Source organism: Diplotaxodon limnothrissa, linkage group LG5, assembly GCF_057381915.1.
Source record: "Diplotaxodon limnothrissa isolate DT_005_m linkage group LG5, D_limnothrissa_male_GT1.1, whole genome shotgun sequence".
Classification (NCBI taxonomy): domain Eukaryota; kingdom Metazoa; phylum Chordata; class Actinopteri; order Cichliformes; family Cichlidae; genus Diplotaxodon; species Diplotaxodon limnothrissa.
Genome location: NC_140600.1, coordinates 2,068,706 through 2,093,258, shown reverse-complemented (window position 1 = coordinate 2,093,258; position 24,553 = coordinate 2,068,706). Strand labels below are relative to the sequence as shown.

The following is a 24,553-nucleotide window of genomic DNA, read 5'->3' as shown; positions in this document are numbered from 1 at the left end:
CCATGTTTCCGAAGTAACAAAGACGCGACTGGATTGCAGCCATTCAAAGACCAAATATAACGTCCCAGAACACTCCAGCTCACAGGTTAGTCTGCTCCAAGCATTTACACGAAGGTCAGTTTGCTGTTGTAGTTAATGCGTCATTTTTCTTAACATAATTGGTGATATAGGTTACAAGCAAGTCTGGCGCTGAACAGAAATTGTCGCGCTATGCTCCTTTGTTTAATGTGCATAAGTAGTGAATTGTCCTGACACAATATTGCGTTTCGCCTCTGTTATTATGGTACATTGACAAAAACATATACTTTTATTCACAGGATAAAACAGTTTTTATGTATCACTAATTGCCCAGTACGATTACAGCATACAGTATTATTGTCACTGCTACATTTCTGTAACGCGTACCAGAAATTATTTCTACTACTAATTAATTACCGTTGAGCTCAAAGGTCCTATTAATAAACGGTTAACGAATGTGTATTTATGAAGACGACTTGTGAGACTGGTAAACTTATGATACGTACGATGGTCTTTCGTTCTACACGGTGCATTTCAAGGTCCTGTACCCATCCGTCGGTAAACTGTACCTGGGCTTGTTGCAGTGACCTGAAGTTACTAAACTTCATGAGTGTATGCACTCACTCCAAGAACCGTATAATTATAAATATGCAAATAAACATGCTACGATGAGATAGCTGACTTCATCTAACTAGCAAATGTTGTCCAGGCTACGTTGGTGATGCAGTTTTTTTTAATGTGTATGATATTTTTGTCATGCGATTTTAAAGCCGGTGTTGTGCCAAAAAGTGATTGTCTGCCAAAAACTGATTTCCAATGTTTCCGTGTATTTTTTTCCGTGTAATATCTTTATGTATGTTCGTAAATAGACTTCGGTGAACAGGGTTTACAAAGGGGTTATATATAGAATTAAAAAATTATCAGTTTTTCAAGTATCTTCACAACTCTGTGTTATTGTACTTACATTATAACCAATCCGGTCCCTTATCCCTACTTAAAATATTTTTAAAGAACTATTGGAATATTTGCTGCCATTTCTGCTGTCCTCTTGGCCAACTTACTCTTACAAAAGACATTTTTAATGTTAATGAGATTGTTTTTAACTGCAAAAATAAAGGTTATATAAAAGTCACTGCCAAAAACTGATTGTGGCTTCTACCTTGTTACACGGATGTTGTTTGTGGCTCAAGATGACTATATGTCATCCATGAGGGATGCATTTGACATCTGTTTCATATATTATAGCCCAACAAGTTACTTATAGCAGTTTAAATACAAGCAATCAATTTTGGCAAATACCGGAAATCAGTTTTTGGCAGACAATCACTTTTTGGCACAACACCGGTCCTACAACCGCATCCAAGAATAACATGCAGCTTATCTCAGAACTGTCGGTGAAAATTATTCTTGGAGCTAAGTTTAATTGAGCTGCAAGTTCACTATTTTGTCATGTGTTGAGAAAAACACAGATTTAAAAATTACATGGTCCAATATTTACATTTAGCATAACTGCAACCTTCTTTTTTCGTTTTTTTTTAAAGACTCGAAAAGACTTGAAATTCAAAATTTCAGACTTGTGACTTTACTCGGACTTTTACACCAGTGACTTGAGACTCGACTCTGACTTGCCTGACATTACTTGAGACTTGACTTGAGACTTGAGGATAAAGACTTGAGACTTACTTGAGACTTGCAAAACAATGACTTGGTCCCACCTCTGGAATAGGTAATATAAAAAAACCCAAAAAATTAATACTTAAAGTGTGAACATCCTACCTTTGGAAGCCTCTGTGCCATACGGGTTGCTGCCGCTGTCATTTAGGTCAGGCAACCAGGCATCTTTTACTGCAGACTTGAAGACGTGCCGGTTATCTAAGCTCTGGATGGGCCTGAAGTTGCTGCGCAGATACTCCACCGACTTAACATGGTCTTGTTGCTCTGTGGTGAAGATGGAGTAGAAAGCCTCCAACTGGTGGTAGTAGGGAAAGTGAACATTACAGCAAAATAGAGATACGAGTGGAGACAGGTAGTTATTACCAAGCAGAAGTCAATTTGGTTATTTTGAGTGTCTTTTCATTCTTTTTTTGCACTCATCACACAGAAGCAAAAGCCAATTTTACTGACAAAATAAAACAAAGCATTTCACAAAAATTAAGAATATGAGCAGGAAAATAAAGAAACTTTGATAATTGCCTGGCACGTGGCAGTGACCAATAAAGGACCTGACATAAAAATACACAGGTTTCAACGCACTGAAATATAAATTAATAAAAATGAAATAACATAAACACATAACACACATTTGAAAACAACTGCATGCAAATATATAAATGATAAATAAATGCATTTTAAAAAATAAGCAAACATGGGACACTACAAAAATGCTGAATGCTCACTGTTACTATTCCATTAAAAAAAAAGAAAAAACTTTGTCATTCCACCAGTAAAAAAAAAATGTTTTTTTAAAAAGGCCTGTGAGTTTGAGGGTCCTGCACAGTATCTTAGCTGTTCCTAGGATCGCGCTCTTCTGGACAGAGATCTCCGATGTTGTTCCTGGGATCTGCTGGAGCCACTCCTTTAGCTTGGGGTCACTGTACCTAGTGCTCTGATTACCAGTAGGACCACTGTTACCTTCACCCTCCACACCTTCTTGACTTTTTATTTCAGCCCAGGTTCTTGTGTTCCTTCTCCCTGATGTTGCTATCATTCAGTATTGCTACATTTATCACGACAGCCATCTTCCTCTGATTCCTCTTCTTGTCCACCACTGTCTGGTTGGTTAGCCATCACCAGTTTGTCAGTATCTGAAAATCCCATAGGATCTTAGTTTGGTCCTTCTCGACCACTCTCTGCCTCCGTTTCACCAAACCTTTCACCAGACCCCCAAGCCTCAGTTTCACTAAAACCTTTGTTCTCTTCTGAATCACTCGTGTTCCATTTTGACCTCAGGACTTCCAGGCCATACTCTGCACAGATGTTCTTGTATACTATGTAGCGATGGCACGATACCACTTTTTTATGTCCGATACCGATATCATAAATTTGGATATCTGCCGATACCGATATGAATCAGATATAGTGTAGCTTGTAATCAATAAAACTGTTTTTTATAAATAACTTGCTGCATTTTGTATAAGTTCATACTCAAGTTTTAAAAACAAAACAAAACACTAAAGTTATTCTGTTATACTCGTATGCAAAAAATACACTGCACCCAAAATATTTTATAGTTCAGCAAAACTGATCAATCTAATAAATTTAAACCTACTCCATCATCCCTATTCTGGTATCTTAAAAACCCTCTACTGCATGACTTTTAAATTTTTTGGGAAAAAATATTTCTCCTTATTTTGGGGGAGCTTTACACAGCAAAATCTCCAGTGTTAAATTAACACTAGAGAGTGTCTATACAGGGAGTGCAGAATTATTAGGCAAATGAGTATTTTGTCCACATCATCCTCTTCATGCATGTTGTCTTACTCCAAGCTGTATAGGATCGAAAGCCTACTACCAATTAAGCATATTAGGTGATGTGCATCTCTGTAATGAGAAGGGGTGTGGTCTAATGACATCAACACCCTATACCAGGTGTGCATAATTATTAGGCAACGTCCTTTCCTTTGGCAAAATGGGTCAAAAGAAGGACTTGACGGGCTCAGAAAAGTCAAAAATAGTGAGATATCTTGCAGAGGGATGCAGCAGTCTCAAAATTGCAAAGCTTCTGAAGCGTGATCATCGAACAATCAAGCGTTTCATTCAAAATAGTCAACAGGGTCGCAAGAAGCGTGTGGAAAAACCACATCCTCAACCTTTTCGGGTTGAGGATGGAGTCAAGCTCAACTCCCAGTCCTACTGCCAGTTTCTGGAAGACACCTTCTTCAAGCAGTGGTACAGGAAGAAGTCTGCATCCTTCAAGAAAAACATGATTTTCATGCAGGACAATGCTCCATCACACGCGTCCAAGTACTCCACAGCGTGGCTGGCAAGAAAGGGTATAAAAGAAGAAAAACGAATGACATGGCCTCCTTGTTCACCTGATCTGAACCCCATTGAGAACCTGTGGTCCATCATCAAATGTGAGATTTACAAGGAGGGAAAACAGTACACCTCTCTGAACAGTGTCTGGGAGGCTGTGGTTGCTGCTGCACGCAATGTTGATGGTGAACAGATCAAAACACTGACAGAATCCATGGATGGCAGGCTTTTGAGTGTCCTTGCAAAGAAAGGTGGCTATATTGGTCGCTGATTTGTTTTTGTTTTGTTTTTGAATGTCAGAAATGTATATTTGTGAATGTGGAGATGTTATATTGGTTTCACTGGTAAAAATAAATAATTGAAATGGGTATATATTTGTTTTTTGTTAAGTTGCCTAATAATTATGCACAGTAATAGTCACCTGCACACACAGATATCCCCCTAAAATAGCTAAAACTAAAAACAAACTAAAAACTACTTCCAAAAACATTCAGCTTTGATATTAATGAGTTTTTTGGGTTCATTGGGAACATGGTTGTTGTTCAATAATAACATTATTCCTCAAAAATACAACTTGCCTAATAATTCTGCACTCCCTGTATGGGTCCACACCTCTGAGTGTTAAATACAACACTGTTGAGTGTTAAATTAACACTTTTGACAGTGTTATATGTTTAAAAGTAACCTAGTCAGTTTTGAAGATTAACAATGGCTAACACTGAGCAGTGCTTGTTTTCTAACACTGGAATATTTCTAACATTTTGAGTTATTTTCCAGCTCACTGTCCTCACTTTCTGAGGACAGAAAGTGCACATTCCCTTGGTTTCCTTGCATAAAAGGTTTTTACATCCATGTCCTGTAATTATGAGTAGATTGTAAAGTAAAAACATTGACTATGATCATATAAATGCACACAAACACATCTCTACACACATATGCAAATGCATTATATTGCCTGAAAAAGATTGGGCTAACTGCGCAGTGTTGCCTTGAGGCAAAGAATGAAAATTAACAGTTTTACTGTATAAATAAATTTAAAAAAGTAGAACAAACAATCAAATATGCTTCTTAACATATTCATGCACATACAAGTATTTTTTAATATACATTTATTTCACTATAAACATGTAAAATAGTGATCTTTATCTTGCCTCCTAATGGAGATGTCTGTCATGTAGTGCAGCTTGCAGAAAGGGGTCCTGCCCCCCAAATGAAAGTCACACCACCTTCAACTCTTCATTTTATTTCAAAGAGATGTGCCTGGTAGCATTATTTGGAAAAAAAAAAAGGTTGTTTTTTTTGAAGGGCCAGTGTAAGGCATGAAAATGTGGTTTGTTGCCACAGGGCAATGCTATGCTGTAGAGGGTTAAAGAGTACTTAGCAGAAATATTAAACAACCTAACTAATAGGGTTGCCAACTCCCAGCAAAAATATTAGGGATCCGCCCCCACCCTCCACCTCACAATGCTTAATCGTCATAATCAACTTTAATTTAATGCACGTGCAAAACAAATGCACTAGTGATGTGGTGTTCGCGAACGAAACGGCTCTTAGAGCTGGATCTTTGAAGTGAACTACGTGAGCCGGATCCTTAATGGGAGCCGTGGTTTTTTTTGTTTTTTTGTTTTTTCTTCTTTCTCTCACCCTCTCTCTCGCACTTTTTTTTTTTGCTTCACTCCGCACGCGAGCCTTGTGCTTGCGCTGAGCAGAGGGGGAGGGGCAGTAGTTACACTCGCAGTAGCACAGGAACAGAGCAGGAGAGAGAGAGAGAGAGCCAGGGACAACAACGTCACATTAGAAAGGTATAGTAATCATCCACAACTATTTTCAGTTGCAGATGATAAATGATTCAGAAAGTTTATTCATGCAGGTCCATATGACAGAGAATATGCATCTTCTTTTTGTTTTCATATTATAATTTATATTTAATTGTGTTGTGGTTTGCAGTGTTTTGTGTTGTTTCACTTTAAATTTGTTTAAAAGGAAAAAGCTGAAAATTTAAATAGTTAAAAGTTTAAAATGTAAATAGTTGATTTTTGTATTATATGATTTATTTATTACATTTTATGTGGAGTGAACAAATAAAAGTATATTTACAGTGGCCCCTACAGACAAAGCACATACAAACTCCAAAACACGTACAAAACACAACAGAAGTGCTCCAGGATGCTAGGGGGCAGTGTTGAGCTTTTGTTACCTAGTGGCTAAACAAGTCAGCAAGTACCAATGACCGGATTTGGTGTGTGGTAGTAACAGGTAAATGTAAATTCTTTTTTAATTATTTGAATATATATGAGTGCTTGTGTATAAATACACACACAATACACATATGCTTTCAGTTGTGTTATTTAAGTGATCTAGGTAGCTCTGTTTTGGAAGTTCCGTTAACGCTAGAAATGTGTTTTGGAGTTTGTACGTGCTTTGTCTCTAGGGTCCACTGTATATATTTATATATAAACATATATAAATAAAACCACTTTTTTTTTTACATTAATAATTCCTTTTGTGCATAATTTCATATTGTTGTTAATAATAAATTAATTAAAGCAACAAAACAACCTGAAGAGCCGGTTCTTTTTAGTGAGCCGAGCCAAAAGAGCTGGTTCTCTAAAAAGAGCCGGAAATCCCATCACTATTTCCCTCCCAGGCTTCTAGACTTCTGATTGACCAAAATTTTGTTTTTAGCCTTTACATGTGGACAGACATATTTTTTTTAAAACTGCACGTGTGGATGAGATTTTTTTTTTAAAAACGAAAATGGAAAATCTCTGTTAGAGTGAATTGTTAAATGTTGTCATTTTTATGCTTACCATCTCTACATTGTTTCAAACTGTGTGATCAAAGACATTCCTTTGTTCCCCTCTCCAGCCTGTCGAATGGTGGGAGGCTGTAGTGTTTTATTACAGGCACATCCCATGTGAAGGTTCTGTTTTGTTGTTTAGTAAACTTCCTGCCCTTCATGGCCTCACTTGTGTTGTGCATGGTGAACCAATAAAGGAATTGAGCCATATATAGGGTGTGGGGGAGACTACCCTTTTTATGACCAAGGATGTTGTTAAAAACAGTTGTTATCAGGAAGTCCCGCACACAGAAAGACACACTCACGTACACACACACACACACACACACACACAATGCCTTATCTTTTGTAACCATAGGGGGGTTTTACAATGGGAGGTGCTTGTGTGTACTGTAACTGTTTTCAATAAAAGGCGGCAAGCGGAGCCCTGAGTCGAGGTCGTCTGTGGTAGGATTCAGAGTGCTCTGAGACACCGACCGGGGCCTCCCTTGCGCAAGTAAAATCGATTGATCACTGTTGCCTTGCATCATTCCTTCACGGAAATAAGTCTCACGAGTCAGCGAGGTCTAAGTTTAGACTCAACAATCTCCATTTTTAAAAATACCTGTGTACGTGTGGATATAGCCTAAGTATATTTATTTGAAAATCCAAATCACCATATCAGTATTTATTCTGAAGAGGTATTTTACAATGTCATGTTACAATTTAAAATGTTCTGAACCATCTCAGGTGGAAGGATTAACTCACCCATCCTACTTAGAATTGGTACTCATAGGTTAATCTCACTAGTATTTCTCTGTTGACATCTCAATTTTAGGGCAATTGTGAAATGAGTCGAGTATAACAAAAAACATTAAAAGGTTGACGACACACGAGACCGGCTCTTCATACACATGTGTCCACACACGCAGTCTGTTTGAAAGGAGCCGATTTTTGTTGAGCTGTCATGTAAGTATCTGAGCATCGGCCCCTTTTTGCTAACCCTACTTCAACTATCATCCAAAACGAAAGTGTTTCAAAAAGCAAAACTCAACAGGCCTTTGATTTTATTCACTTCAGGCTGAATCTCGTTTCGAAAACCTGAGCCCAAAGCAACCGTAAGTCAATTACAAAATGAAAAGTGTCACTGAAATTCCAGGAGGTAGCTTACAAAAGCTGTATTCAGGAGTTTCCTGTCATGTCAAATGTTTACGTGCAATAAAGTTTCTACTCAAATCAGCACATATGTCTTTATTGGCAGTGTTAAATTGATTGTACTGCTTACACGTATTGTTGGTATGTTGTCCTTTGAAAATAGAATAAACATATTCCTTCCATATACAAACATTTTAAATAAATAATATGTACTGAGCACTGTTATGTACCCGGTAGGTTTGGGTGGGAATTTTGTAAAGCGCTTTATTGAAGTAATGTGGCGGTCAAACAGGTGGTCGGCGGGCTGCAAGTGGTCACATGTGATGGCCCTGGTTTTCCTGAGACAGGAGAATCTGGCAATGGCCTACAGGGGTGGCAGAGGGCAGCCAGGGATTTTTGGGGCAGTGTTTATTGTCCTCGGCGCAGCCCCCTGCGTACTAAACACCCAGGCAGTAAGAGAGTACGCTCTCAAATGAGGAGTGGCAGAAGGTCAGGTTATTTTCCTCAGGACACAGGAAGTGTAGCTGCTGCAGGACCTTCTTTACCAAGTGGACCAGAAAAAAAAAAGTTTGTTATTGCTATAAACATGGGCAAAATATTGTTCTGTCAGTAGTCTTAATGCCGGATCACCTTCTTATTTATGTTAAGTAACAGGGCTTAATAATTAGGGTGGATGGATTTTCCTTCTCATTAGGGATCAAGGGGTCACTTCAAGGAGGAGTCTCTGGAGGTAGCTTATTAGCAGAGGATTAGTGTCACTTTTGAGTGTGTGCAAGACAATGATGCATCTGTGGTACCAAATACTCAATTTATGTTTTATTTATAGAGCACTTTTCTCAACACTTTGGAGCTCAAAGTACTTTCTATAAAACCACACACACGCACACACACACACGCACACACACACACCATTAAGTGCGCAGCATCTGCTGAGTTATTCTGCTCAAGCTGGCCTGGTTACACAGGATTTCCTTCACAATTACAATATGATGAACGTAGTAAATAACATCAAGTCACACATAACACTGAGTTGAACTGAACAATGGTTATCTTTGCATTTCCCAAAGAAAAACCTTGACAGTTTTAAAGTATAAACTACTGAAGGCACAGGGCAAGTTTAACATCAGGGCTCTTTATTTAATGCTTACTTCCATACTGTTCATATTTCGTGCTTTGACAGTATGATTAAGGCCAAATCTTCCCTTATAATAATGTCTACACCAAAAGCGGAAGGACAGATCAATTTGGAATGGAGTTATCTAACACATTTTCAGACAGCAGAGTGGTTTTACAACTTAATTGGAGAAAATTATCACTCAGGTCACTTTTTACCTAAAGCACGGAGTAATAACAGCCACAGTGATTTAAAAAAAACAAAACAAACAAACCTCGAACTTCTAGGATTTATCATACAGGTTTGTGTAACCATTGCAACTGTTATGAACAGTAATAATAATTTTTTGCACATCAAGTCACCCTGCATATTAAGCTCATAGCTCTTTTGTAGATCTCTGTTTCACACTTTAATATTGTCTTCTTTTTTATCTTCTTTTGTTTATTTGTACCATTTGTATTTTATGTTTTATTTCTATTTTACATGTTAATCGGCATCTGTGTGTGGACAGCAAAGAACGAATTTCATTGCACAGAGAAATGCCTTCTTTTCCTTTGGACACATGACAATAAACACTTCAACTGTTAAATACTATTTTAAATGCTTTGTCCTAAAAAAACAAACAAACAAAAAAACCCAGAACAACTCGTAATTACCCTTTGTAAATCTCAATATCAATTCAACATTTATTAATATTTAGAACAAAAAACTTGATTATTGCATACTTGTCTTGCCCATTCAAAACAGTGATAGAAAACTTTGTGTGTATGGGACTTGCCACTGTTTCACTGAGACAGCTTTGTAAGTTTAACCCTTTTCATGATTTATTTTTTAAGAGATCAGGTAGCTTAGAGTAAATTAATTCTAAGTTGTTTATTTTCAGACTATGTAGTTACATTGCAGATTATTGTGCTTGCAGGCATAATGCACTTTTCTTTATATAGCGCCTTTCTAATCTTACTGACCACTCAAAGCAGAGCATGTTATTCTATACACTTAAAGCACTTTATGTACGTTGCATCCACAGCTAATTTAGAATAACCAATTAATATAACATGCTTGTCTCTGGAACAGGAGTGCCTGAAGGAAACATTCACAGGGATACACAGGCCATCTAAACTGCAGGATATGCAGGAACCTTCCTTTTCGAGTATCTAGGAAACGTTTTACTACAAGACGACAGTGCAAACCACTTTACCACCATGCCTCTTATCAATCCATCTTCTCTCTAGGCATCCTCTGTAGGATTTCTGTTCCTTGTGCAATATATATATATGATCACTCCTGAGCTGTGTTACTATTTCAAAGTTTAGAACTCCCACGACCCATCAAGGACCAGCAGGTGCCTGTCTCTGTCAAATCCTGAGCAAACAGATCAGATAAAAATACACACGGACATGACTTTCCAATACCACCATTTTTCTTGGTAGTGGACCTGCCAATTCCAGTACCAGAATAAGCAGGTCCACCACTGGTGCCCTGTGCTTTTCACAGATGAGTATGAGTTCACCCTTAGCAAATGTGATAGGGTCTCAAGGAGATGTGGAAAATGTTACCCTGCCTACAACATCACTCAACATGACAGATTTGGTGGTGGGTCAGTAATGGTCTGGGGAGGCATAGCCATGGAGGGACGCACAATTACTGAAGCCAGGATGCTATACCAGATGTTCTCCATGGAACCATCCAAAACATACTGTCAATGGCAAGAGAATAATATGAGAACAGCCCCACCAATACTGGAGATGAACCAGTCCTGTTCTACTGAGCATATGGGAGAAGGATACAGCAGAGGACAACAATGCCCAGTGGCTAGTGGATCTAAGAACAGATTAAAGCACAGTGGCAGACATCCAAGAGCAAGTCTTTGTCTAAGAGCTGGACAGAACAGGCCCTGGCATGATTCACATCTACTGGCTAAAGCTAACTGCACTCCATGACTGTCTGGCAGCACAAATGAGCAAAATGCTAATAGATGAGACACAACCAGAATGGCTAATGAAAGCCTGGGCAGTCCTAATCCCAAAGTCAACTACCTGACTCAGCACAACATGAAAGAAACCTGTCAGCCATCATAGTGTCTAGCATGAACAGGCACATTGCTCAGTACATGGGCGGGGCACAGAAAGGAATTTGGCAGAATCACTACAGGGACAAAACACCAGCTGTTGGCAGATAGAACAGTCACTAGAGACTGTAAGACCAGACTGACCAGCATGTGCACCTCCTGGATTGATTACAGGAACACTTATGACTCAGTCTCTAACACGTGGACCTGAAATGTCTAGAACTATAAAAGATCAATGAGGCGATGTGGAGAGCAACACTGGAGGCTAGCCTCAGCCAGATCATTAACAAAACTGACTTCAGATACTAACTATAGAATGTGTCTGTGAAGGTTCTCAGTCATCCAGGTCATTGTAGTCTAAGGAGCTTGGGAAGAAAAGCGTCTGGATTTTTTTAAGTTGCTTGAAGACCTTTCACCTCTCATCTGAGAAGCTAAGTTAATTCCCAATAAAACTAACAAACAAACAAACATCTGTCTCCTATTTTTTGTCACACATGAAAGAAGCATCAATATCTGATGAGAAGACTCATTTATTTTTGGTTGTTTTTTTATCAACAGGAGAAGAATGTCTCTAACAAGTTGATTTGTTCACCTAGGATGATTTGTCTTAATTTTCACATGGCATTGCTTGAATTTGACCCTGAAAAAGGCGTATGAACCCTGTTCCACAGTTTCACTCACTGTAATAAATTCTTGTCATGTACGCTCCACTTCTGTGTTAAATCTGCTCTGGGTCCAGTCTGTACGGCTCACACCGTGACAGACCTCTTACTTTAAAAGTAAGAGGTCTGTCAGTTACAAAAGTTGTAAATGATTTTATTGCTTTGTTCACACTTTTCCTTCTCACATTCCATAGTGAATACATTCCGGATCATGCAATGCATGAGTGGGGCACAGAAAGGAATTGGCAGGAATACCAGAGGAGCGAAACATCAGCGGCTGGTAGAGAAAGCAGTTGCCCGAGACTGCAAGGCTAGAGTGACCAACCTGTGCACTGCCTGGATTGATTACAAGGAGGTCTATGCTTCGATGCCCCACACCTGGATCCTGAAATGACTACAACTGTACAAGATCAACAGGACCCTTAGAGCCTTCATCAAGAACTCAATGGGGATGTGACAAACAACATTGGAGGCCGACTGAAAGCCTATAGCACACGTCACCATCAAGAGCGGGATCTACCAAAGAGATGCGCTGTCCCCACTGCTGTTCTGCATAGGCCTGGACCTCCTCAATGAGATCATTAACAAGACTGTCTAAGGATATCAGCCACTGTGAGTACAAGAAAACAATTATTAGAATATAATGTGTTAAATTTGCTTAGATGAAAGGGTCCAGCAGTAGATCAGAGGAATAGGGAAGGATTTGTCTGTGGGTTTCAGTTTGGTTTAGCTACAGTAGAGGGAGAGGAATTTATGCACACCAGGTGTCAGCCTGTCATAAAAGGAGACAGGAAGCTACAGATGGGGGATGCTAATGCTAGTACGTGAAAAGCTTATAATTGTCATAACTTAGAAGTAGGTTTGCAGGAGACCCTCCACATGCTTAGCTGTTAAAGTAAGACAACAAGAGGCCAATGGCCCAGTGGATGCAGAGTGGGGGTCTCAGTGCTTGTAATATGTTAACTGTGTTTTGTATGTTTTGTAAAGGAATTTGGTGTAGCTTGGGTGAGGGGAGATGGACTTTTATGACCAGTAGGAAGTCACATACACAGAGACACACTGTGCTTTAACTGTGGCGACGCACACCCACCCACACGCACAGTCACTCACGTACACTCACATAAACACACAGGTACGCACACACACTGGCACTCACGTGCTTGCACATACATATACAAACACAGAGTTTACAACACATCATGTGGGTTTTATGATGGGGTCGCTTCTATAAAGCTGGTTGTAACAAAACAAAGAAGTGAAGATCTGCAGAGGGACACCAGCCTTGAACGTCCCTCCTTCTAGAAGGTGCATGCGTAACTGAAGATGAATAAAGATTTTGTGAAATAACTACTCAGTCCGGTGCCGTCTCTGGAGACCCAACGATTAAAAAAAGAACCGGAGTGAAACTGCTTTAAGTAACACCACCTCTTCTACATCGATGATATCTTGCTGTATTCCCAGAGTGAATGGGACATCACTTCACTGATCCACTCCACAAGGATCTACAGCAACGAAACTGGAATGTTATTTGGACTCGAGAAGTGTAATCGGATCGTAACAAAGAGAGGAAAGGTAGTCAGAACTGAGGGCATCACACTACCAGAAGGCAACATTGTTGAGGACAGCTTCAAGTACTTGGGAATCCCACAGGCAAATGGGAACCATAACGAGGCCGCTAGGAAAGCTGCAACCACCAAGTACCTGCAGAAAGTAAGGCAAGTCCTGATTAGTCAGCTGAATGGCAAGAACAAGATCCGGGTTATCAACACCTATGCCCTGTTGGTGATCAGGTATCCTGCTGGGATAACAAGCTCCTGACCATTCATGGAGGATTTCACCCCAAATCCAGCACACTGAATCTGTACGCTAGAACCACATCCAGAATAAGACAATGAACATCCACGAGTACATCAGACAACTGACCACATGCTCAGTGAATACCTCAGACAGCAGAAACCCAAGAAAGAGGAGCAAGAGCAGCCAAAATAGGAGACACCCACTAGGGTGGTCAAGAATGACTGTGCTAAAATCCTGTGGGACTTTCAGATACAGACGGACAAACTGATGATGGCTAACCAACCGGACATAGTAGGGGTGGAGGAGAGGAAGACGGCCATAGTGTTAGACGTAGCCATAGCAAATGACAGCAACATCAGGAAAAGGGGACACGAGGACCCTCATGCTCACAGGCCCGTAGTAGAGAACCCGAGCTTAAGGGATAGACCGCCAGCAGAGGAGAGAGGGGAATTTTTTACATTTTATAAAATAAGTTGTGGTTAATTAACTTCAGCATTAACATAGAATAAAAATAAGGTTTTGCAATATGTTTAAATGAGTGGTGTTATTCTTATATAACTAAGGAAACAAGTTGACACAGCTGTATTACTGGCATGCTTCTTACCTGTTTGTAAGAGAAGTAGACAGGACTGCTGAAAATGATCCACTCTACCACCTTGCTGCAGGGTGGAGTGGTCAAAGAGCCAGTGTAACGATAATAACTTCCCAGTGAGGATGGCAGCAGGTCCTTAAGCACAAATGGCTCCAGAAAGGTCTCCTTTTCTGTTTGAAAGATAGTAGGACAGATAGTTTCAATCAATGCAATATAATCTATATAACAAGCTTTATTTCCCTGCAAACTGAAGTGGCAAGGGTTCAGACTTGCTTCAGAGCCTTTAGGTTTAATGTGTCACGGCCCAGCGGCACGAGGTAACAGAGATGGACACAGGTGCAGAAACCAACCCGGAAGCGAGACGATAAGGGAACAAAGGATTTATTTCCGCCCACAGGCAAACACAAGCAAAAAAAACAAAATGACGCCACCACACTAGTGGCGCGTAGGATAATCTAAGATAACGGAGGGTGACCTAGACACCTGTAGGAGACGGCTGAACAGCAGAGGCAGCGGGGAGGCGGAAACAGGACTAGGTAGGGGCCGGGGCACTGGAATAAGAGGAGATCACGGTCAGTGGGATCCAGCAGACAATCAACGATCCTCCACAGTTGAATTGAGTTGCTTTACTTGGTTTCAGGTGGGGGGGACAGGTGGGGCGGAAGGCCCGGAAGCGGTCGAGATGTGGGGAGGCAGGCAAGTGAGTGGTGGGCCGGCAGGCCACGTCGTATCAGCAGCAAGCGGCCCAGGTGCAGGAAGGCGGGAGTGAGGGAGACAAGACCTCCACTCCAGGTGCTACCTATGGGGATAGCAGATACTCAGGCGATGAATGGTTGAGAGCGCAGGTCTGATATACTGCCGGAATAATTGCTCACAGGTGGTCAGCCAGGGAGGAGCAACCGAACCTAAAGGAGGAGGGGCCGCTGTTGGAGACCTGCAGGTACCCTCCCAGACCCTGACATAATGTCTTGATTTCCTTTGATTTGTGCTTTCATAATTTAGCATCCCCAAGAGATGACAGAGAAAACAACATATGATTGTCAGCCTTGAAGTAACATTGTCAACTTTGACATAACTTAGTGTTTCACTCTTTAACAAAATGCCCAAGAACATGGGTGGGTAAAAAAGCTTTGAAGATGATGAAAAAAAAGAGAAGAAAAATGTTGGCAGAAGACACCATAACAAAAAAGACACCTGTGCTTCTTTTACAAACTGCCTTGCAGTTTGTTGCAAGGTAGCCAGTGAATGTCCCTGCACCATCAATGTGAAATTAAAAGGCTGAATGAAAGGTTCTAATAGCAAACACAGGGACCCAGTGTCTTTGCAAGGGTTTGCAGGTTTACAGATGGAAAGGTTCATTATAGCAATGATATCCAGGAATGATGAGAAACATGAGTTGTGGTGGTTGGGAGGACCATGTGGTTTTCTTTTGTCAGGTTATTCATTTACCGTATTTCCCGGACTACAAAGCGCACCTGAATATTAGCCGCACAAGCTAAAATCAGGGGAAAATCCTGTTTTGTACATACATTAGCCGCACCTGACCAAAAGCCGCAGGTGTTTCAATGTTGACTTATCATATGTAAGAGAATATGCACAAAGGGAATTGTCAGGAAAGAGATGGCTGTTTGGAGACACATCCCTTTTATTAATATTTTGAAAAACAAGTTATGGGCACATATTTGCATAACTTTTTAGGTATATGTAAAAGTAGCGATAATTACAAGTACGAAACATGTACTGTGCTTCATAAATGAGTAACAAATGTAGTACATAACAATAACCTACAGCACACCAGAAAAATAGATTCGGACTACCTTTTAGGCTCAGGTGCAGTGACACGGCTTTAACAAGAAGAAAAGTCAGTCATTCACCATCTTTCTCTTCTTCCTGCGCACTAAAACCACCAAAGTCCTCTCCTCCAGTGTCGGATACGAACAGGCTCAGGGTGGCTTCGTCATCCACTCTCAGCTTCTTTCCTTCGTTGTCACTTTCAAAACCAAACAAATCCTCGTTGTCAGTGTCAGAGTTGAACACCCTCTGAAGGGCCGTGGCGGTGTCCTCCTGATAGAAGTAACTTTTAAGTTTAAACTGCAGATGTCTATTATTAAAAGATACCTCCGTTATAAAGCTTTCAAATGTATTAAAATGTTCATATATTTTTGTATCACATGCCATTACATCCTGTCACGTACACACACACACACACACACACACAGAACACACACACATGCTGATAAGTAAGCTTGAAAAACAGGAAATGCTATGCAACTGTCTCTTGGTATAAATAAATCTGACTGCAATGCCTCGGTTGTGAGTATCACCCGATCACTCACCCGTGCACGTAGCTCTATGAAACTCCTTTTGACTGTCTTGTATTCCTTCATCGTATTTAAAAATGTCACACACCACTGACACCTCCTCTCCATCATGCAGCAGTCCAGCCCTTCGAAATCCGTTGGTGATCGTGGATGTTTTCACACTTTTCCACGTTGTCAGATTCCACCGGTGGAGTTGAGCATAACTTGCTTTTCGCAAGTTTATCGCTGCTCGTCATCCACGCCTCCGGCTGAACGTGTAGCGCTACTTTGAAGTTTGTTTTTCGCGCTACTTGTACGGCACTATGTTGCCTGGCGGATGGACATGTGACTAACATACCACTCTTGAACCCCGATACTGTGTGTCTGATCACATGCCCTTCCGCCAGGCAACGTAGTGCCGTACGACAGCGGAACAAACAAAACAAATCGTCTTACGATATCACAAAAATCATGGATAATCCATAGAAAAGCCGCACCTGACTAAAAGCTGCAGGGTTCAAAGCTTGTGCAAAAAGTAGCGGCTTATAGCCCGACAATTACGGTATATTTAATGTTTCTAGAAGTTACATGTTTCAGATCATCAAACTAATTTGACTATTAGACAAAGATAACACAGGTAAACACACAATGCATTTTCGAAACGATGATTTCATTCATTATGGGAGAACAGTTATCCAAACCCACCTGGGCCTGTGTGGACAAGTAATTGCCCCTCTTGTTAAATCATGAAGTAACTGTGATTAACGACATTTGTTGGAATGCTGAGTTCAGTTTCACTCAGGCTTGATTACTGGCAGACCTGTTGAATCAACGCATCACTCAGGATCTGTTTGACAATGTGAAGGAGGCTAAAAGATCTCAAAAAGCAACACACCATGCCACAATCTAAAGAAGCAACTGAGAATCTATCAGTCAGGAAAGGGTTATGTTTTGAAGGAAGGCTCGGAGGAGGTTGGAGCTTGTTACCATCATGGGCTCATTCGGTCAGGATGAGAATGAACAGTCAACAATCACTTGCAAGTTTCTTGTTTTACTGAATAATGAGCAAAAGGAAAGACACGCATGGACTGCTAACTGAAAGGAAATAAAGAAAATAAAGTGTGTCACTCAGTAACTCAAAATAATAGATGAACTCAGGAGACTCAAACAGAAACTCACCTCAGCTGCCGCCCCATGTGGGAGTAAAGAAAGAGTTAGCGGTAGGTGAGTGCAGTCCTTATATAACGGGTGACAGGTGAGTGCAATTAAGGGCAAGCACCACACCCAATCAAAGGTGAGGAAAAGAAAAAAGGTGCAGCTGGTGAAGTGTGCTGAAAGGTGAGTCTTTACAACAGCCGCCCCCATATTTCTAGCGAGAAATATGTTTAACTGGTTAGAGTTGACCTTTGTCAGGAAGTGGGGCAGAGGAATCAGACACGCCACAGGTCTGATATAGGTTCTGTCCTGCACTAAGACTTCTACAGTTCTGATGCGCTCATCTGGGCTCTTTAGGAGTGTTACTTTTCTACGGGCCAGACAGTTCAGGAGGTCGACCCAGAGGTCGACCCAGAGGTCGACGACGCAGGCCAAACAGTTCAGGGGGCCGACCGTGGAGCCAGCGGTGGCGGCGAAGCAGGTCCAAATGCCGACCGAATGGGATGCAGCTGCAGGCACATAACTGCAAATCGTCAGGCAGTTCTGCAGGCACTGGGCACAATGTACGGGGCTTGGTAGAGACAGGACCAGGTGAGTTAGGACCAGGAAGTGCAGTGACCTCTGGCGGAATGGCAGCCACAGGCAGTGAGTCTGGTGATGGCGGCACTGCAGGCGACGACATAGAAACTGCTGATGGTAGAGTAGGAGGTAGCTGAACGGATTCAGAGCCATCAGCGGACACGAGGATGTGCTGGAATGGATCTCCTGAATCTGAACTGAAAGATGTGAACAAACACTGGGCATGCGTGGAACTGTCCTCGGGTTGTAAGTTTGTGATCGGACCTTGGAGTGTACATCCTAAGCGGGTTTTGACCGCTGCAGGAGATCCATATGGACCAGGTCTCACTGGAGCAGTAGTCGTGATAAGGTGAGTATGATTTGAGCCTTATTTTAAATTTTAACAGTGCACTAGAACAGTCACTAGGTCTATCAAGGTACAATGTCCTCACTACAGGACTAACTTCAGTTAGTTCAGGTCTCTGATTCACCTCACACAGGAGCTGTAGATGTCATCCCATGCAGGTGACAAAGTCTTCTCTCAGATCACACTTTGCAGCCTGAAGAGTCCTAGCACAACGCCACCACCATGTGTTTCTCTTTATCCAGTTTATTTTCTCATCCTTTGTTTTGTGAATAAACTCAGGACACCTGCTAATGTGGTGTTCAGGTGAGCAGCAATATGCACATGTTGCCTTAGTCGTTATGATTGGTTTTCTTGGCTGTACAGTAGGGGTGGGCGGTGTAAACGGTATACGGTAGAAACGATATAAATTTGGCCAACGGTAGAGATTTTGATGGTGTCATCAAGCTGCACCTGTTTTAGTCGAAAGCATTGCAGCGGCTGCAAACATCATCTGCAAATTACAGTAATAGCAAAGCACTTTTGGAATATGGGAAAGCCAAAAACTGCGCTTTCTCCACTTCTGTACCATTGATTCATTCATGCTGAATTCTATCACAGCTGCTCTATTCCCATGTTGTTGCAGTATATTAATGACTAACCTCGTATTGTGGATGGATTGTCTCAGTTGTTCTCCTGACTGAAGTTTGGTCCGTTTATAGCACATGTGTCAAAGTCAAGGCCCGCAGGCCATATCCGGCCCGGCGTACATTTATATCCGGCCCGCGAGATGTATTATTATTGTTACGCATGGCCCGGCGATATGAGGCGCTAATAATATACAAACTACAGATCCCATAATGCAGCGCTGCAGCCTCCTTGCTGAACGCTAGGCTAACTGGGAACATTCCCCGTCAATCAAGTCAAACTTCTGTAATTGTGAAGCTCGCCGCTCACAATGGTGGAGAAAAAAGTTGACTCTGAAAGCAGAGCCTTTCAGCGCCAGTGGGAGACTGAATATATGTTTACAGACATGCTGGTAAACCGTGTGTCTTAGTAGTGGAGCTAATGTGGCTGTAATTAAGGAATTTAATTTAAGACGGCACTACGAGACAAAACGTCAGGATAAGCTGAAAAACCCAAATGCAGAAACTACAGAAAGTAGAAGAGCTAAAGAAGAATCTGACATTTCAGCAGACGTTTGTCACCAGAGCAAAATCACAAAGTGAAGCTGTTGCGAAAGCAAGTTTTATCGTGGCAGAGGAGCCAAATCAGCCCGGTACCGCTCTGAAGAGCTGCAGGATAAAGCTGTGCGACGTCTTGTGTCCAGACAAAACGCAGATTTTGGCAAATGTGAGCCTGAGCAGAAATACGATTGCTGATCGGGTTTGTGAGATGGTCACTGATTTAAGAACACAGCTGTGTGAAAGAAGCAAAAACTTCACTGCATACTCGGCTGTGGATGAAAGTACAGACATGATGGACATTGCACAGCTGACCATCTTCATCCGTGGAGTGGAAATATTGAACATTAAATCGAGGCACGGGACAACGACAGGAAAAGGCGTTTTTAAAAACGTTTGTCAAAGTGTTACCGACATGAAACTGCCCTGGGACAAACTTGTTGGACTTACAACAGATGGAGCGCCGGTGCTGTGCGGTGAAAAAAGCGGACTAGTCCGCAGGATGGGAGTAAAGATGCAGGAGGAGAAATGGCATGTATGATGCGGTGAAGGCGTTTCAAGTGAAGCTGTCACAAATGCACCAGTGCAACCTGCCTCACTTTCCCGGTTGCCAAGTAATGTTGAACCAAGTCAGCGCACTTTGCTGAACTGGAATAATATTCCTGTCTGTTTTTATTCATATTTATGTTTAAAAAACATTGTTTTAGTGTGTTCAATAAATGTTTATCTTGTTTGGCCCGCGACCTAAAGTCTGCCTTGAGTTTTAGCCCCCTGTGCAATTGAATTTGACACCCCTGATTTACAGCATCCTGCCATGCAATTGCATTTGTCCCTAACCACCTGAAACCCTCACGTTAACTTTTATCAAGTGGAAAAAAGTTGGTGTTCATCCAGGTGCCCTGATGAAGTGTGTGATTCGCCTCACCTGTTAGTGTTATCCTTATTCTCAGAATTGTTTTTAGTTTAAAAGAAGATTTTTGACGGATTTCAAAAATATGTTTTCTCTTGATTTTATATATTAGGGAATATCTACACTATTGAAGTCCTTCCTCTCTCAGCACTAACTGGACCTGCCACTCACCATGATGGACCACACCCTTTAGGCCATGGATTATGGGGTCAACGGCAGGATTGTCCCTTCCTCCCACCTAAGGAAGAAAAAACAAAGATATTTATTAATTGTGAAAAACAAATACTGAAAACACAAGCTTTGTAAATTATACATTTAAATGTTTATAAAATAATTTTGAAAAATAGTCTACAGTCAGTGTGAAGGTCTACAACATTAAATTCTGCTTCTGTTTCATAAATCCATGAAGGACAACAACAGTTTAACATTATTCAGTTTTACACATTTGTTTTTGCTAAATTTTGCTGTATTCTGTGTTTCTGCAGTGCACTTCTCACTAATTTTACCACAATGATGAACTCCGTTACAATATGGATTTTCGTTTATTTATTTAATTCACCCTATGGCAGCTGGGATAGGCTCTCTCCCCACGTCCCCAAATTGGATAAGTGAAAGAGGATGGATGGATGGATGAGTTCAATCTGAAACTGGTGCCTCCAAATGGTGTAGTGGTTAACAGATTTTGTTAGTAAATGAAAGATTCAATTCTAGCCATTGACAAAAAATCCCCCTCAGAAACTTTGAGCAAACAGGAGATGAGAGGAAAAAAACACAAGTGTGATTAGAAGAAACAAACAGCAGCATTTAACAACCTCTTTAAGGTCTTTTCTATCTGAACTCACACTATGGGATGTCAGGAATGTGTTTTTCATTGTCTTCAGTTAGAGCATCACTGTTGTAATGTGGACTGGAAATCAACAGAAGGCATAAAAGGCAGTGAAATAATAGCAAATAACTATTTTGTCCAGACTGAAATGTTTCAAGGACGCAGGCCTAGTTTAACATTTGAAAAGTTTGCATTCAAATTCCCATAAGAGACATCTTGGAGAGCCTTACAAAAGGCGCCTGGAAAGAAGTGCTGTTAAATGGCAGAACACTATATTCCTTCAGTAAGTGAGCTCTGGGGGGACAGTGTCTGCCTGTCATTTAATCATTACCTATTATTAATCTCTGGCCCTTATCCACGTGTCTCTATCCCATCTTCATCCCCTCGGCCGGATCGGATGTGGCCTCCTGGAGAAGGGCTGGACATCTCAATTTGGAGTTGACCTTGGTTAGAGGCAGCAGGCTGGGGTATGCCTTTGGGGGTATCCCCTCGGCTGGCTGCCTGTAAGTTGGGGTTTTTCCCGGTGGATGACAGGGTTTGTTCCCTGCGCCTTTGGGTCAGGAAATGGGTCCTGACTGTCATCTCCACTTATCTAACTGGCCTTCTTGGAGTCCATGGGTGGAGTGCTTGAGAATGCTCCACCTGGGGGTTACTTTAAACGTCCATGTGTGCAACAACAGTGAGACCTATAGGGGAGTGATTAGGAGGAACGGCCTGGATCTGAATCCGAGCAATGTTCTGTGACTCCTGTGCAAACCACAGTGTGTCTATAACAAAAATCATGTTCAATTCTAAGAGCGTCAAAAAGTGCTCGTGGCACCAGGACACTAGGCTGCAGCCCAATCTTATCATCATGTGGCTGTATTTTCTGGTGTGGAAAATACATTATTAGACATTAGGGTTTTTATTGGTAACATGTTAATCTAGAAGCTATTGACCATGCATAATTCGGGGCCTTAGGAGAAACATTCTGCTCGGGTGAAAAGAGGTGCTGAGTTGTCAACTGATCACTACCTAGTAGTGAGTTTGATCACGTGGAGGGGGAGGATGCTCGACAGATGCCTGCCTGGCAGAGACCCCAGTGAGTGAGATCTTCAACTCCCATTTCCAGCTGATCTTTGACATGGAGACTGGGGACTTAAGTCTGAATGGACCTCCATAGCTGAAGTTTGTGATAACCCCCAAACCAGATGATGGTCACCGGAGGCTGAGAAAGGGCTTGGTTAGCCTGTGGGACTTCAGAGGCAGCTGATAGCTACTGACGGGCCAGCATTATTTGCTCTAATTTCTAACTTTGGACCCCCCAGGCCTATCTTCAGATGATGTGTTCTGCTCATTGCAAGAACTAGAGAAAATAACCCAGAATGTTCCCAGGCACCTCTTTTATACTCATTTGCCCTTTGCTTCCCTCTCTCTCTCCTGTCTTCTCTGGACACCCAATAACATACAACCACTTTATACTAAGGCAAAGGTTACTTCATTAAAATCACTTCATCACGTTTTCTTCTTTTCTCTTATTCTTAACATAGAAAATTTGATTACATTTGAACATTCACGTATTAATATACCTGACTTCATGTTTTATTCATTTTATGAAATTTTACTTCAGTTAAGTTTTTCATCTGTTCATCCTTATGTGAACAACTATTATAGCATGATGTAGTTGCATAGGATTGTTTTCTTTTAGTTTTTCCCTTTACTAAATCCTATGGCAGTACAGTCTCTCTCTCAATCCAACCTCTCTCAACACCTGCCTTTCATAGCCAGCCTGTCTCCTACACCAAACAGAAAGACGAAGGACTAAGCAGGCAGAGATGGATCATTATCACCCCTCTGACCATCATCGTGGTTTATGGCCAGTGTACATTATGAAATACCCACCTCAGAACGTATCAATGCAATGGTCTGATTCTCAACAACAGATACGCTGAACTCGTATACATTGAACTTTCTGGAATGAAAAAAAGCCTCTCAACACTGGCCCTTGGGTGACTAAACAAATCTGACCTTTGACATGCCTCACTGACCTGAGATCAGTGAGGGGTGCTACAGCGGCAGAAAAGTTCCTACAAAAACTTCAATAGTACTTACCCATACTAAGGGAACTGTTCCTTTTTTGTTACAGGAGGTGGAACGTCTTTGGGCTGGACAATTTACTTTCAATGCACAACCTCCCACTATTTAGGTTTCTAACATCTGTGTATGGTCAAAATGTAGAAACTTTTTTTTGATTTAAACCAGTAAATATGGAGATGCCCAGCTGGAGCCAGATGATTATGCTATGCTATTATCTAGCATGTACTATACCTCTTCCTCCAACTCTGCTCAATGAGATGCATTTGTGATGAGATATCACAAAATGAAACCAACTGGTTGTGCTTAAACTCATCCAGCTGTTCAAGAGCTTCAGACTTCTGGCTTGGATTTTAAAGCCTCAGTTATTCAACATGCCTGTAAACCACCCTAATTTCTTGGTCCTTTGCCCTCCCCCTCAACTGCTTCCACCAAATAAGAAACATTTGTATTTACATAAAGCGCAGGTTTTGTCTCTTAAACCATCAGGGAGACAGGCCAGGATGGCACACAGGCATGATGAGTAGAGGAAGTGGAGGAAGCCAGAATATGGAAAAATCCCACAAAAACACAGGTAGAGTACTCTGAATAACAAATAGCTTGACACATCAAAGTCAAAAAGTACTGACTACCAGACTTAAAGGTAACCGGTAGACCAAAATAGGACATAATTAAATACTCAAAGGGCTGATCTAAAACTAGGATTGGGCACGGCAGAAGAGAACTTTTGTACTGCGTTGGCTTGCCTTTCAACCTCTGAGTAGAGGTGGAAATGAGGTTGCAAATACAAGCGGCAGAAATGAGCTGGTGAGGAGTTCAGTCATTTAAGAGGGACTCAGAGTAGAGATGCCACTCCTCTACGTCAAAAGGTGCAATTTAAGGTGTTTGGGGCATCTGATTAGGATGCTTCCTAGCTACCTCCTGGGTGACACGCTGCAAAGATCTCTCAGCTGGCCAGGGAACACCTTTGGGGCATCTTTTCCAAGGTCTTGTCTGTTGTGGTAGAACCCAGCCTCTATTGATCCTGTGCTTGGAACCTGTTCC

General features: G+C 41.4%; 1 protein-coding gene across 1 annotated transcript in view; it reads right to left on the bottom strand.

Moving 5' to 3' along the window:
* LOC146631427 (receptor-type tyrosine-protein phosphatase gamma-like) overlaps positions 1-24,553 on the bottom strand; it is a 368,587-nt gene that overhangs the window by 64,185 nt on the left and 279,849 nt on the right. The window contains exons 6-8 of the mRNA XM_085354812.1: positions 20,782-20,848; positions 14,173-14,330; positions 1,795-1,987 (exon numbers count right to left, since the gene is read on the bottom strand). Coding sequence (XP_085210938.1) covers positions 1,795-1,987; positions 14,173-14,330; positions 20,782-20,848 — 418 coding nt within the window. The remainder of the gene's footprint in view (positions 1-1,794; positions 1,988-14,172; positions 14,331-20,781; positions 20,849-24,553) is intronic.